The sequence below is a fragment of the Diplotaxodon limnothrissa genome, linkage group LG20 (assembly GCF_057381915.1).
Source record: "Diplotaxodon limnothrissa isolate DT_005_m linkage group LG20, D_limnothrissa_male_GT1.1, whole genome shotgun sequence".
Lineage (NCBI taxonomy): Eukaryota > Metazoa > Chordata > Actinopteri > Cichliformes > Cichlidae > Diplotaxodon > Diplotaxodon limnothrissa.
In genome coordinates this window covers 32522546-32536851 of record NC_140615.1, presented here as the reverse complement: position 1 = coordinate 32536851, position 14306 = coordinate 32522546, and the positions used below count along the sequence as shown (strand labels likewise).

General features: G+C 39.1%; 1 protein-coding gene across 1 annotated transcript in view; it reads left to right on the top strand.

Moving 5' to 3' along the window:
* The window catches only part of atp9a (ATPase phospholipid transporting 9A), a 33738-nt gene extending 27648 nt beyond the window's left edge, over positions 1-6090 (top strand). Inside the window, exons 26-28 of the mRNA XM_085343772.1 lie at positions 9-66; positions 2900-3103; positions 5433-6090. Of these exons, the coding sequence (XP_085199898.1) occupies positions 9-66; positions 2900-3103; positions 5433-5569 (399 nt within the window). The 3' untranslated portion in view covers positions 5570-6090. The remainder of the gene's footprint in view (positions 1-8; positions 67-2899; positions 3104-5432) is intronic.
* The last annotated feature ends 8216 nt before the right edge of the window (positions 6091-14306 follow it).

Below are 14306 nucleotides of genomic sequence, written 5' to 3'. Positions count from 1 at the left end.
TTTCACAGGGTCGACCACTATCTTTCAAGACGTTCCTATTATGGGTTTTAATAAGTATATATCAAGGTAAGAGAGAGTTTGTGCAAACTGCTGGCAATGAGTCAGTAATTCTAAATATACTTAATTTTTAAGTACTTTACAACATCTAAGCTGTATTTCAGGTCATATGTTTGTTTAAATGTTTGTATCTGTACAAGACGTCTACACTGGCAGACTGATGAGTCACTCCCCGTCAAACAAACAAGATATATTGCTTAGGTTCATGACTTATCACTCTTGAAAAGCCCACACACTTTCTTCTTTTCTTTAGGGACTTTGTTAAAGAAAAACTTGAGGTAACTTTCCGACATGGACCGTTGCAATGAAAGCTGTTTACGCGGGCATTCTAAACTACACCCCGAAACCTTTTTTGTCTATTTCTGTCGAAACACTGTATATCCAAGCAGTGGTAAGGGCGTTTTTTGCAAACCACTTCTGTGTGTTTGTATCATTCTTCTCGGTCCTATTCATGCTTGTATGTTAAAGGAGGCACGATTCTATTAGATAGAAGAGTGCTACTGTTACTGGCCAAAGATTACTTTGGAAAATCTCTCATAACAACCATAATATGCAGGAAATGCCTAAATGTAATGGTGTTTTAAGGAGGTAATGAAGTGGGCTTTGTTCTTCTTATATAAGAGCAAATTTTTCTCTTTTAAATTAATATTTTGATTAATTAATTTTTTTTTAGTCTCTGTAATAAGCCAAACACATTGGCCACTTTATTAGGTACACCTTGTCAGCCTACCTTAATTCTTTACTGCGATGGTTCAACGAGGCACTGAAAACTTTACTCTGAGATTTTTGGTACATATTGACAAGACAACATAAAGTAAATAAACAGTTGCTGAATCTCCCATTTCTCCACATCCACATTGCAAAGGTTCTCTATTAGGTTGATCTCTGCTGACTTTGGAGAACATTGAGTACAGTGAACACGTTGCGATGTTCACAGCATTTGAGCTTTGTGACATGATGGTTTGTTATCGAGCATCAGAATCAGCATACTTTATTAATCCCCAAGGAAATTATGTGGTTACAGTTGCTCCAGTATAAATAACAGAAACAGACTAGACTATTTAACAATATGTTACAGATTTAGGAAATTTAAGAAATAGCACAATATATACAAATCACTCAATAATTAATATCAAGGATTGACAGAGGTGATTGCAATTATAAACAGGGGTGCACATAAGTGGTCCGCAGGTGCGCATTCGCTGTCAAAATAAAAGACGCGCACCAGATAAGAAGTCACAACGCGCGTTTGCGTACATAAGATTTTCTGGAGGAGGACAGACATTTGTTTAGAACTCTTAAAGATGTTGAAGAAGCGCCTTTAAGCAATCACCTTCAAAGAAATGTCAGAAGGAGTCGGAACTGCAAAAGAAGCGCGTATTCTCGGAAAAGTGGTTGCGGGAGGTGAGCTGGCTTCAAATAAATGATGAACGCGCAGAGATGTGGTGCAGAATATGCCGTGAAAATCCCACTCTAGCGGACAAAAACACTGCCTTTTATAAGTGCGTGAACGCGCGTTGCAACTTGTCATTTGGTGCGCGTCTTTTATTTTGACAGCGAATGCGCACTTGCGGACCACTTATGTGCACCCCTGATTATAAATCAAGAATTGACAGGAATTTTACATAGTAGAAAAGAGCATGTGCAAAAAGGCTGTAACTATTGCAGTGTTTACAGTGTGTTAGATGGAGGAGCTGTACAGAGAGATGGCCACAGGCAGGAATGATTTTCCGTGTTGTTCAGTGGTGCTTTTTGGTAATCTCAGTCTCTCACTGAATGTGCTCCTGTGGCTAGCCCGCATGTCGTGGAGTGGGTGGGAGGTATTATCCAACATTGTCTTTATCTTGGACAACATTCGCCTCTCCGACACCACCTTAAGGGAAGCCAGCTCCATCCCCACAACATTACTGGCCTTACGGATCAGTTTGAGTCTGTTGGCGTCTGCAACCCTCAACCTGCTGCCCCAGCATGCAACAGCATAGAGGATAGCACTGGCCACAACAGGCTGATGGGAAATCCTGAGCATTGCCCGACAGATGTTGAAGGACTTCGGCCGCCTCAGAAAATAGAGACGACTCTGGCCCTTCTTGTAAAGTGCAGTGGTGTTTTTAACCCAGTCCAGTTTATTGTCTATGTATACTCCAAGGTATTTATAGTCCTCCGCAATGTAGAGGATGGTACACTGGTGTTATCGTCAGTACCCAGCTAGGCAGTGACATGTAAATGAAGTTTAGTTGGTATCAAAGCGTGTCTGTTCTTAGCATGTCAGCGTGTCGTACATTCAGAGATACTCTTCTGCATATCTTAGTTGTAACGAGTGCTTGTTTGTGTTACTCTTCCCTTATTGTCACTCGAAGCAGTCTGGCCATTCTTCTCTGACATCAACATTACATTTTATCCTAGAAAGCTACCATTCGCTGGATATTTTCTCTTTTTCGGGCGATTCTCTGTAAACCCTAGAGGTGGTTGTTTGGGAAAATCCCAGTAGATCAGCAGTTTCTGAAATACTCAGACCAGCCCTCCTGTCACGAACAATGGTGCACATTCAAAGTCACTGTAGTCACACAAACATGCAGACACCCCCATTTGGATTCTCAGTTTGAACTAAGCACCTCAGTTTTCCTTTTATTCAAAGCAGAAGTTTCATTATTGTCATTGTTATACGATGAGATTACCATAAATATTTTATATCTTCATTTGTCATTATTTTAATAAAAACAAATTGTATCAGTGTAATGGTAAACAGCTTATTTCAAACTGTGGATGAGCTGAGGAGGTGGATCAAGTTAAATTATCACATTTTTAAGCTTTAATTACATTAAGGCCTCTTTTTCCTCCACAGGGAGCATCATCATGTATGGAGCAATGCTGCTCTTCGAGTCCGAATTTGTCCATATCGTTGCCATTTCGTTCACCTCTCTTATCCTGACTGAGCTACTGATGGTGGCTCTGACCATTCAGACATGGCACTGGCTCATGATAGTTGCCGAGCTCCTGAGCCTGGCTTCTTATATCGCCTCGCTCGTCTTCCTGCACGAGTTCATCGGTAAGTTAACACGATCACACACAGATGCCTTTATCAGACAAAGAGTGACTTTCAGGCTGAAGCGCTGTCTAATTCATGGGGAAGCAAAGGAAAATGCATTCATTTCTGAATTGATTTCACTACAGTGTTATTTTGTTTTTTTGCTGACCTTGAAATAGTACGTCAGCAGTACAGAGACCCCGCTCATTCATATTGTGTCTCTAGTGTATAATAAACAGCGGTATGCTGAATATTAGGAAGTCCAAAGCTGACTGTATTGACAAATTCTCCTGGTGTGGACGACAGTCAGGCATGCTGTAGTATCAAAGAGGAAATGCCTACAGTCCAGTTAGTTTCCTGTGAGCTTCCAAGGTTTATGTGTTTATCACAGCAAAGGTGTGTTAGAGAATATTACCCAAAAAAATGTTCCAACCAAATAAATAAATTCATAGCCATTAAAAATCTAAAAGAAAAACATTCATAGAACAACAGTTTATTGCCCTGTTGCACCCACACATTTACTTTAGTTGACAAACAATAAGGCATTTTTAGTTGTGCCATATTAAGATTCGTGACATACACAATACTGTGACCAAGGGCTCTTCAAGGTCTTATTTTGAGCTTTATGTGGGGTGTGGAGTTCCATTTTCAGCCTGCAACCTCGACCACTGAGGATCATGACTGGCATGTGGTCAAGAATACCCTTTTGGTACACGTTTTCTCCCTCTTCAAGTCAGACTAGAATAGATTTTAAAGCCTATTCTTCTGCTGAATGTGCAGTTTACACTTTTAATTGGACATTTTCCAGGGTTTATTTTTCTGTCTCCTGCATTCTAAGCATTCTGTACCCATATGGCTTTAACTCAAAAAGACTTGGTCAAGAACTCCTGAAGGAAATTGTGTTCTTTTTTAAATATGGAAAATGTATACCATAAAATTGTAAACTGCGAGGTGTGCATTTCCAGTAAGACACTGATAGGGTTCGGGGGTACAGATGGTGTGATGTAAGGCAGTGTGTGTGTGTGTGTGTGTGTGTGTGTGTGTGTGTGTGTGAGGTATAAGTGCATGCCAGTGTTAGAAAAACAATAGGAAGTAGTTTGGCCTGCTGAAGAACAATGAGCAGCATAGAGGCTACTTCAAAGCCTTATTGATGCAAAAATGAAAGCAGAAGCATTATACGCATTAAGTGTGTTTCAGTGTGGTCGTGCTTTCTGAGATCATCATGGTCTCATTTCCTTTTTTCATTGCACAAAGAATAGTTTTGAAGTACAAAAATGATGTAGCTTTATAACCCCACATCCTGTCTGAAAATCCTCTTATTGTTTCCATCACCTTCTAACGCTGTAACCGTTGTCTCTACACCCATGAGTATAAGATAAGATAACCTTTATCAGTCCCACATGTGGGAAATTTGTTTTGTCACAGCAGAAAGTGGACAGTGTAAAGTTATATAGCAAAAATTAGAATACAATAAGAATAATATACTGTACACAACTGTACAGAATAGAATCAAATAAAATACTATATACAGTAGAATAAAATATACAATAGGATAAAAATAGAATACAAATGCTGTATACAACTGAGTGAAATTACAACAGAATAATAATATGCATCATTTTAATTAAAACACCTTCAAAACTATTAAATTCCCTTAAACATAGGTTGGAGTTTCCTCAGTCTTTTTAGCGGTGTCACCACTTTACTGACACATTAGTACATGTTAGCTTTTAGCTTTTAGCATTAGCTAAAAATTAAAACACCACTTAAAAAATTGTCAAACAAAACAAACAAACCCTGGTGGTTAGGCTCAAGGTTAGACAAGGGGAAAAGTCATTTTATACCCATTGACCCTGAGGGAGCACCAAGTCTTGCAATACTGAAATTCTGAAGGTGATGAAAAAGACCTTGGTAGCCAGCATTCAGTGTGTGAAACTGGGAAGATGTTTAAGGACAAAAAGAAAAACAGCTGCTGTTGATGGTTGAAGTCAGTGTCTGGAAATACTTAAAAAGCAAACTGCACTGTGTGTGAATGTGTTTTAGACTTTATTTATGTGCATTTCTATTGCAAGTTTGCATTTTGATTAAAAGTCTGGTCTTAAATTTCATTCAAAGTGGCATTGAAAAGGTATTTAAAATTCTGTACCTGCAGACACCCTAAAACAACAACAATCAGCTTGTAGCCCAGACATAAAGAAGTCAGAACTGAACTCTTAACACCTGCTGAGTTGCAGGTGCGAACAAGAAAAAAGAGAAAAATGTTTTCCCTCCTGAACTCTTGTATGATGGTGGGACATGTCTGTTTGTATCCTATGACAACGATCTTACCTTTACCTCTTTTTTGTGTCAGATATTTATTTCATCACCACCGTATCGTTCCTGTGGAAAGTGACTGTCATCACGCTGGTGAGCTGTCTGCCCCTGTACATCCTCAAGTACCTGCGCAGACGCTTCTCTCCACCCAATTACTCCAAGCTGACCTCTTAAACCAAGGTCTCCTCCGAGAGGTCTCAGGATTTGTTTTTTGCGGGAAAACACAAAGATTTTCCTCTCTTTGAACTGCAAACCTGCACCTTGACCAGAGAATCAAATACAGATAAACGCCCTTTAATTTTCTCTGAAAAACTCTTGTTAGAAATGTCAAATGTAGACTGAGTCGACAGGGACAGATTGTTTACTGGTTGGGAGAGTTTGTGTCAGTTTAAAAAAAACAACAACAACAAAACTGTGTTAATTGCATGTATTTTCATGAAAGGACAGATTGATTGATCGTTATTGTGAAGAGCACCTGCAACAAATTGTGGGATGGATTAGACTGACCAGCTTAGACTGGTTTCAGTTGTCCTGTCAGCATTAAAAACATCCCTAACATTAATATACCTGAAACCATTTAGTCTGAATGTAATAAATGCAAAATACAAACAGCTTTCAGTGAATTTTACAGGTCCAATTTGTTCTATATTTAGGAAATTACACTGGAAAGTTAACTCATTTAGACATCTGTAGCTGTATCACTGGTTTTGCAAAGGAATTTGGTCTAATTTCCAGTTCCATCTTAAATAGTAAATTAGTTTTTAATCTAAGAACTGGAATTTGACGTAGCATTTTCACTCAGGACTTGGGTCACACTCTCCTTAAACAGTTATTTCTAAACAGAGTTTGAGAATTGTACGGTTACGGTTAAGTTTGCTGGCTAGACTGCATAAAACAGACGTCTGCAAGTTTGTGCATTTGTTTATGCGTCACCTCGAAGCTACATCCCAGCACGGCGGAGGTGGTGTGGTAGTTTATTTTAGCATGACCCGTGGTGTCTGATGTTAAATCTGTCCTTGTCTCATTGTGCGGACCCTGAGTTGTTATTGTTTGTGGAGCGTGGTCAAAACGACCACAAAGGAGTGCCGGTTATTTGCAGCCGAGCCTTCCGCCGGGGCTCCCGACAGGCTGTTTGTTCACAGGAGAATGCACAGTCTCTAATGTGGCCACTTGGGCAGGCCAGCAACGGCCACGCTTCAGCATTGCATGATGACTCACTGTAACAGTGACCTAAAGCCATAACTGAAAATACCCCGGTGACCGGCGTCCAGCCGCCACCTTTCATGTCAGCTAATCCAGGGCCCCCTCACTTCTCACTGCAACAACAAAAAAAGGGATCAAATCAACACACTACTCATCCAAATGTGAATATTGTCAATAAGTATTAGTACTGCACCTTCAAAGAAAAGCTTCACGATGCTACACTCCTCATATTTCATTTCACTAGTGGTGTGATGGTGGACTGTGAAAAATCAGCAGCTAACATGACCACATTGTTTCAGTTTTAAAAAGGCGTTACTTTTCTCTTATGTAATTAATATGTCAGTATCCAGGGTGCCATAATTAATTTTGTATGCTAAATGGGAATTTCAGTCTTCACTGACTACAGCAAGCTGTTTGCACTGAATCTTTTTTTTTTGTACAACTAATTAGTATATTTTTATGTTGTAATTGAAGTGCAGAGCGTAAATGATGCTAAAATGGTTTGCTTGCTTGTAAATAACATAATTTTTAATTTATTGCCATGTTTTATTTAACAATGTTGTTTGCACTCAAATGAGCAGAACAAAAAAGGGAGAACTGTGCTGATGTTAATGTTGTGATGATAATTAATAAACATGTTTTCTTTAATTGTGCCATCCTTGGGGATATTTTTTTACTTTTACTATTCTTCTTCACACCATGATTTCCAGACGATCCTGATCCTTATATCTTAAAGATCTCAGCTGATATCATTGCCGAGCCAATCGCTCACATTTTTAATACGAGTCCAGCTCCCTACCTAATATTTGGAAAGCTGCCTCTATTCTCCCTTTCTTTAAAGGTGGAGATCATCCTGAAATCTTTGAATCTTAGGTAAGTTTGCTATTATAAAAGTTTTTAATCTGCTTACATTTTAAGGTTATTTTCAGTCTGGTTTTACGACTAGGGACAGTATAATTACTGCTGCTACAACTGTGATAAATGATCTCATAGGTGCCGTGGGCAGGAAAGTACACTGTGCTGTCTTGTTTCTGGATCTAAGTCATTTGATTCAGTGGCTCAAGGATTGCCCCTGAAAAAAGCACTTTAATGCTACTCTTGGTCCTGAGGCTGTTAGGCTAAAGGATTTTGAAATTATTTTGTAAATTGAACTCTGTGTTTATGTAGAGGACCCTAAATTTGTTAACCCTAAAGTTAACTAAGGGTGTGCCGCAGGGCTCTATTGTGGGGCCTATTTTATTGCCTTGTTTTATGAATGCTTTAGTAAAGAACATTCCTGCGAAAATACATTTTTATGCTGACGATACTGTCATGTACACACATGCTGCCTCTGTGGGGCAGGCAGGCTGGATTTCACTCATTCATTACAAACTGTATTTAAAAGTGATTTTTAAATATTTAACAAAATTTATGTTCCTGCCTGCAGGAATTTGATGATTTGATGCAGGAATTTGTGACATCTGATGGTAAATGAAGGGGTACATACTTACCAGTATATGATTAGATGACAAGTTTCTCTTTAATGTAGATGTCACAAATCTTCTTTGAGTTCTAAGCTCAAAGTAAAGTTTGTTTGTTCTTTTTAGAAACTAAAGTTAATTTATTTTTTATTATAAGAAAAAAATTGTTTTATTGTACTGTGGATTATTTTATTACAAAGCTTGTCACTTACCATGTCTTTATGATTTGGTAGTTTGGCCATCAAATACAACTTGCAGAAAACAGCACTGGTATATTTCTCTTCTATATTTGACCTTTGTACCCTTCTCTGTCTCAGTACCAACAGTTACAATTAACGAGGGTGTTTGTTTTTGTTACTATGCACACCGGACATGGCATAATTTACAAAAAACCTAAACTTAAACATGGATATATATTTGGTGGTGAATTTAAAAGCATCACAAATGAGCACCACTTTAGCTCAATAGGTGAGCATTGCCAGAGTGCAGCAGCCCAGGTTTGAGTGTGACCCTTGGCCCTTTGCTGTGTGTCTTCCCCCTTCACTGGTCTACTATCCAATAAAATAAAAAAGGGGATGAAGGAGATTTCTTGATTATTTTTCTTGAGAGGCCACTGATAAGGCTACTTGTATACTCTATTTTATGTTGGTTTCTTTTAGAGCTTTTGAGATGTTTTGAGTAGATATGGCTGCTACCTAAGCCAGGCCTCTCCTGCAAAAGAGATTTGCTCTCAATGGGACTTCCTTGTTAAATAAAGGTGATAACTGTAATCCCTTTTGCTCAGCGTTGCCTAACCAAACGTCAGTGGTCAGCAACAGGCTATGATAAGAAGAGTATATAAAGAAAACATTTGTGAATGAAACTTTAATGCTTTCATTTCCTCTGAGCGATCCTTGTTAATGGAGTTTGGATTGAAACCAAATTATGTTTGTCTGCTGAAGCAATCCTGGCTTCTCTGGTTGTGTTCCACTTCAGTTTCTGATGAGGTGCAAGTTACACAGGACACACAGAGCCTGGATGTTTGGCTCTCTCTCACCAGAGGAGGGAGTCCCTGGTACCTAGAGACACTTCTGTTTTCCATTCATGGTCACGACCTGCATGTTTTAATCTTATTTCAGTCTTAATGAGAAATAATATAACACAAAATATCATCTGACTTTATTAGAAATATTATCACAGCTCATAAAATCCATAACTTGGTGGAAAACGCATCTGTTTTAAATCAATGTCCATGCTCTGTGAGAATTTTTAGAAGCAACCTTATTAATTGTTCATGTAAGTTAAAAGTGTTTGTGTTTGCTTGGCATTTCAGCTCAAGGATTAAACAGGACTAGATTCTCAGTCATAAAACCTTTTCCTTTTTTCAAAATGCAGTCAAGCGCCTCAGAACGGCATGTTCAAATTAAAACTACAGTGTTTATCCAACTTTTTTTTCTTGTTCCATGCCCAAATGCGTAAGTTATACCATTAAAAGAAACCATTTAACTTAATCTGTCCCATGAAAACTGAAATTCCACTCCAGAATCAACAGAGCTGCCTGCTAACCTCAACATTTTGGTCTTTCTTCCTGTCCCGATGCCAGCTACAGAGCTCCTGCTGGCTCGCTGCCAAGTTCACTATCCAGTTAACAATCTCAGTAAATCTTCAAATTAACATTTAGTATTTCACAAGATTTTGACTTTAAGGCTTTGAAAAAAAAGGTAGCATATAGCTTTTATGTAACAGATCTAAGCTAATTACCACAACATCGCTGCATTTTATCTTTGGCACTTCAACACATGAATTTGTTTCCAGCTTGGAAACATCCTCCACACAGCTCCCAGTGGAACAGCGCAAGAGAGAAGCAGACTATCATGAATCTGCTACAGAATATACCACCAGCTGTAACAGGCCCCTGACTAGAGTGGTTAATACAAATGATAGCATGGAAACATGTGGGATCTATACCCAACTTTAAGGCCAAGGCAGCCACATCAACGAGGTCCCAAAGCCATTGCCAATTTCCTACAGACAACACTAACTTCTGCTGCATGGTTTCAGCCTGAGGTCAGCCTTGCTTCTGGATTGGTTAAAGGCATAATGAATTCGCGCAATAGACCAAATTTGAATAACACTCCTAGGATTATAGCCCACATTAAGCTTATCTGCTGAGCTGCTTTGAAATAACAGAAACCATTGACGGATTATTTGAAACGACACAAAATAATGAACACGCCACTGCAGATGAATTGTTTACTACTCGCTGTTATTGCTCTGTGTAAACACTGGATTTTGGCAATGACAGGCTCCTCACAGAAACTTTGCAAGGCATGAACACACACCCTTCTCTGACACTATTTATAACCCTGTGGGCCTGGAATGCTTTGATTTGTCTCGGCACCCACCACTGTTAAAGAAGGGCTGCATATGTGTTTCGCTGCCTCTCCCAGCGATCACTAATGACATTGGGTAATACCTCCCAAACTAATCAAACAAAACCGCCCAAAACACTTTAAGACTTTCGTTGCAGTATAAGTAAAAAAAAAAAAAAGGAGTGATTAGTTGTGATTGTTGAGCCCAAAATACCTTCAATTGTTGTTATAAATGGAGTTGTAATAGGAGGAGTAAGGTTTTTTTTAGCTGCAGTTTTGGATAGGATTTATTTAACTTTGTTATGACTACCAAATATTGACTTTTATGCTTTCATTTTTGCACTGATAATAGATAGAGAGAGAGATCTAATGAAACACTGCTGAGTTGAACTGGAAACTTCAAGACGACAGACAGAAAGAAGTGTCGACAAGGGGGGCGATGTTGTTTCGTGAGATTTTATGTGGTGCTGAAAAGGGGAAAATCCGTGAGCTGCAGTCTGCCACTTTTCCACTGGATTTAAGACACTTGAATTCTTTCTACAGACATTCCAGTATTGATCAGAATCCTATTACATAATGAGCTGGTTTCGTCCAGCGTGGATGTATGTAGTTTCCATGTTAGTGGAACATATTAGTTCATTTGCACGATTTGGAAAAAGAAGGACAATGTTTTCCACAGATCTCAAGTTGTGGCAGGAAGGAAATAAAGATTCTTTATTGCACAATGACAAGGCAGCACTGCCCAAACTGAAATCTTGTCAGTAGTGGTCTCGCCAGCCACCGCAGCACTTGTCTAATATCTGGTGATACTTGTGAAACACATTCTAATTTTTTAAGGCTTCCACATCATTAAAAGGCGATCCATAAATGTTTGAGGAGTGCGCTGACAGCTTCTGCAATAAGTTTTGAAAATGATTCCTTTGTGCTAATATTAAAGTCATATTTATTTTGCTTCGTGTCACTTCACTTAGATGTTTGACTTGACAGAAGAACGTGGGGCGGGGGATTCAACTGGGTACCTTCCATTCTTGCAGAGACTTGCTATCTCCAGTCTTTGGATTAAGCTAACTGCCAGTTTTCTCTGGCCTTTTTTTTTTTTGCAGGGTACCAACATGTCAGTGGTGTCAGTCTTCTCATATGATTGTTTTTTGGTATTTAGCCATTGTTTGCATGCTTTAAACAGTGTATGACATGGACTTAAGCCCACTAAAACTAATAAACCTGTTGATATACTGTTATGTTTTTAATTTTCTTTCTTTGTTATGGTCTGTATCCTGCTGCTCACCTGAGAAAATTTACAGTTACTCCACTTATTGTCAAGAGGTGAAAAGTTCAGAGCTATTGCAAAATAGAAAGCAGCTATACTTTACCTGGCAAGTAAGAGAGGTGATCAAAAGACCCAAACAAAGTCAAAAGTCCATGCTTTTCATTGACCCCTGAATTTCCTGGGAGAGCTTTCCATTGGACAATTTAATATTTCCATATGCTTGGTTTTAGGAGCTCAGCGGCACATGTTACCCTTGGAAAACTCTAACAGGGCAGTGCTCTAACCCAGACAACTTTACCTCAATTAGCTCTTTAACAGTGATGGAAAATACTGCATGACCTTGGAAAAAGTGGGCTCATGAAAAAAAACAAAACGGAAGTGCAAACTCGACTGTCTGGACACAGGCAGTTTTCCTTTCTTAAGCCTGTGCCATATTCATTTACTCATTCATGATTTAAGTTGCATAAGTGTTCCGTAACAGTGGAGGAATTTAGAGCTGGTAGACGAGCCTGCTGGATGGTTACCCCCAAAACGTAGGCTCTGGCCACTGTGGTTTACAGACTCATTGCAGTCACCTTGTTCGCCCAGCTGTCTAGCACAAACTCCCTAACACAGACTGATCAATATCTCAATCCAAAATAAATCCTCTGATTACACCCCCCTCTCTCTCTCAAGTACACACATTTTCCTCTGACTGGCCTTGGGACTAATATGACTAACGTAAGCATGGGATCACTCCCTGAGGTTATACTGAGGCTCGGCATTCCAAATGTAGATGCAGTCTGAGACAAAGCAAATGTGCTTTTTAAATTTGCTTTAACCGGTAACGTTAACATGAACTGGACATGTCATCACTCCTGTGTTCCAGCAGCACAATGTGTTAGCTAATGCAATTTTAAAGGCTATATCTGAACTTGCTGAAAACCATTTTGCTAACTAAAGAAGTGAGACATTTGACTGTTTGAGCTGGAGCACCTTTGTGGGTTTGGTTACAAATATAGTCTCAAAATAGCCAAACACACACAAAATCTTTTGAAACACTTCAGATTGTTCTTATTATAAATGAAGACTGTTCAGTGCCTGAAAGAAATTAAGAATTCATATAACAGTGTGCATAATTCCCTTTACAGAAGAGCGCATATGGTGGTAAGTAAGGACTAGAATACAAAGATAAGTGAGAAGTATCCTCGCAGGTCCTCAACCCCTACATCCCAGCAGTGCTGTTCTTTGAAGAAAGTAGTACATTGTACAATGAAATAGTATAAAAACTTCAGTTTTTCTGGCAAATTTTTATTTTGGGGGTATTTTGAACATACATACAAACTCCACAGATGTCATAAGTAACACACTACACTTAATGCAGCAGAGTAGGCTTGAGTTCTTGGCACTGACATGGTAATGTATAGTTTAACTTGGCTCTTCTCGATGGCTTATTCAGCATGTCTTCCTCTCCTGGGCAATATGTGAAAGTCTTAATGTTTTATTCCCAGTTTCTTAATTATGCAAATATATTCTGGATAAACTTCAGCTTCTTAAAAACATCGCAATTCATCACATATGGTCGTGAAACAGTAGCGGTTTAGCAGGAGCACTGATCTACAACGTAAACTTTTTCTCTCCTGTCCAAATGAAAAATAAAGACCTTTTGCTGCTAGGGGTGATTTATGACGATAAAACTTCAGAACCATTCTTCCTGACGTTTTCTGTCAGTATTTGTTCAGAAGCTGGAAACCTCAGCAGGTAGATAGATGAGCCACCCCCCCCCTCCTGAATTCCCAAGAGTGCGATTTTAAGTTTTATGAGACGAGAAAAACTGTGCTGTGTGAAATATCATTCCTATTCATTATTTAGTGATTTATTCCAAAAAGATCACGTCTGGGAGTAAAAAGATGAAGTCTACAATGTAAAGTCCCATGTCTTTGTGACCTCAGGTGATCTCCCTCCACAATGCAGTAAATGAAGTTTCTTGGAATGAAGAAGTGAGCCTGTGATTTAGATGTCTGGCAGAAACCTTCATACATAACAAATCTTTAGCTCAGTTAAATCCAAAATAGCATTATTCTTCCTCTCCTCAAATGCTGGGTTATATAACTTCTATATGAATTATAAATGTGTCTACAGGTCTGTTGGGGACACGCTATGTCCTGGTCTTGTTCAGATTTTTTTCCAGCCAAGTATTAGAAGATGCAGCAGATTTCCATTTTAAAATGGAAATGGGTAGTAACGTCTTCCCACAATGGAAGCAATGGAATTCTCCATATTCCATGTTCAAAATTAGCCATAGCCTAAAAAAGGATTTAGTTTTTGCTCCAAAAAGCTACATCTTACTACTGCCTGGTCTCTCATAGTTCAAACTGAACTGTAGAAGAATGAGTAGGGTGAACTATGTTAAGTAAATTTCACGTAGCGTAGCCTGTGATTAGACTTCAGAGCTATTTTTCATTTTTCTCTCTCTTTCCTACAATGTCCTACAGTAATTTCTTCATACCCACAATGAGGTTCTTGTGTGCTACTGTCTGAGAGAACCGCAGAAATGCCTTGGCGCAGGAGCTGGAGACGTCATGGATTCCTGAGTGTGGGGCTTTGCAGGAAAGCCCTGAGTCTCCGACATGGACCAGCTCCAGGTTTCC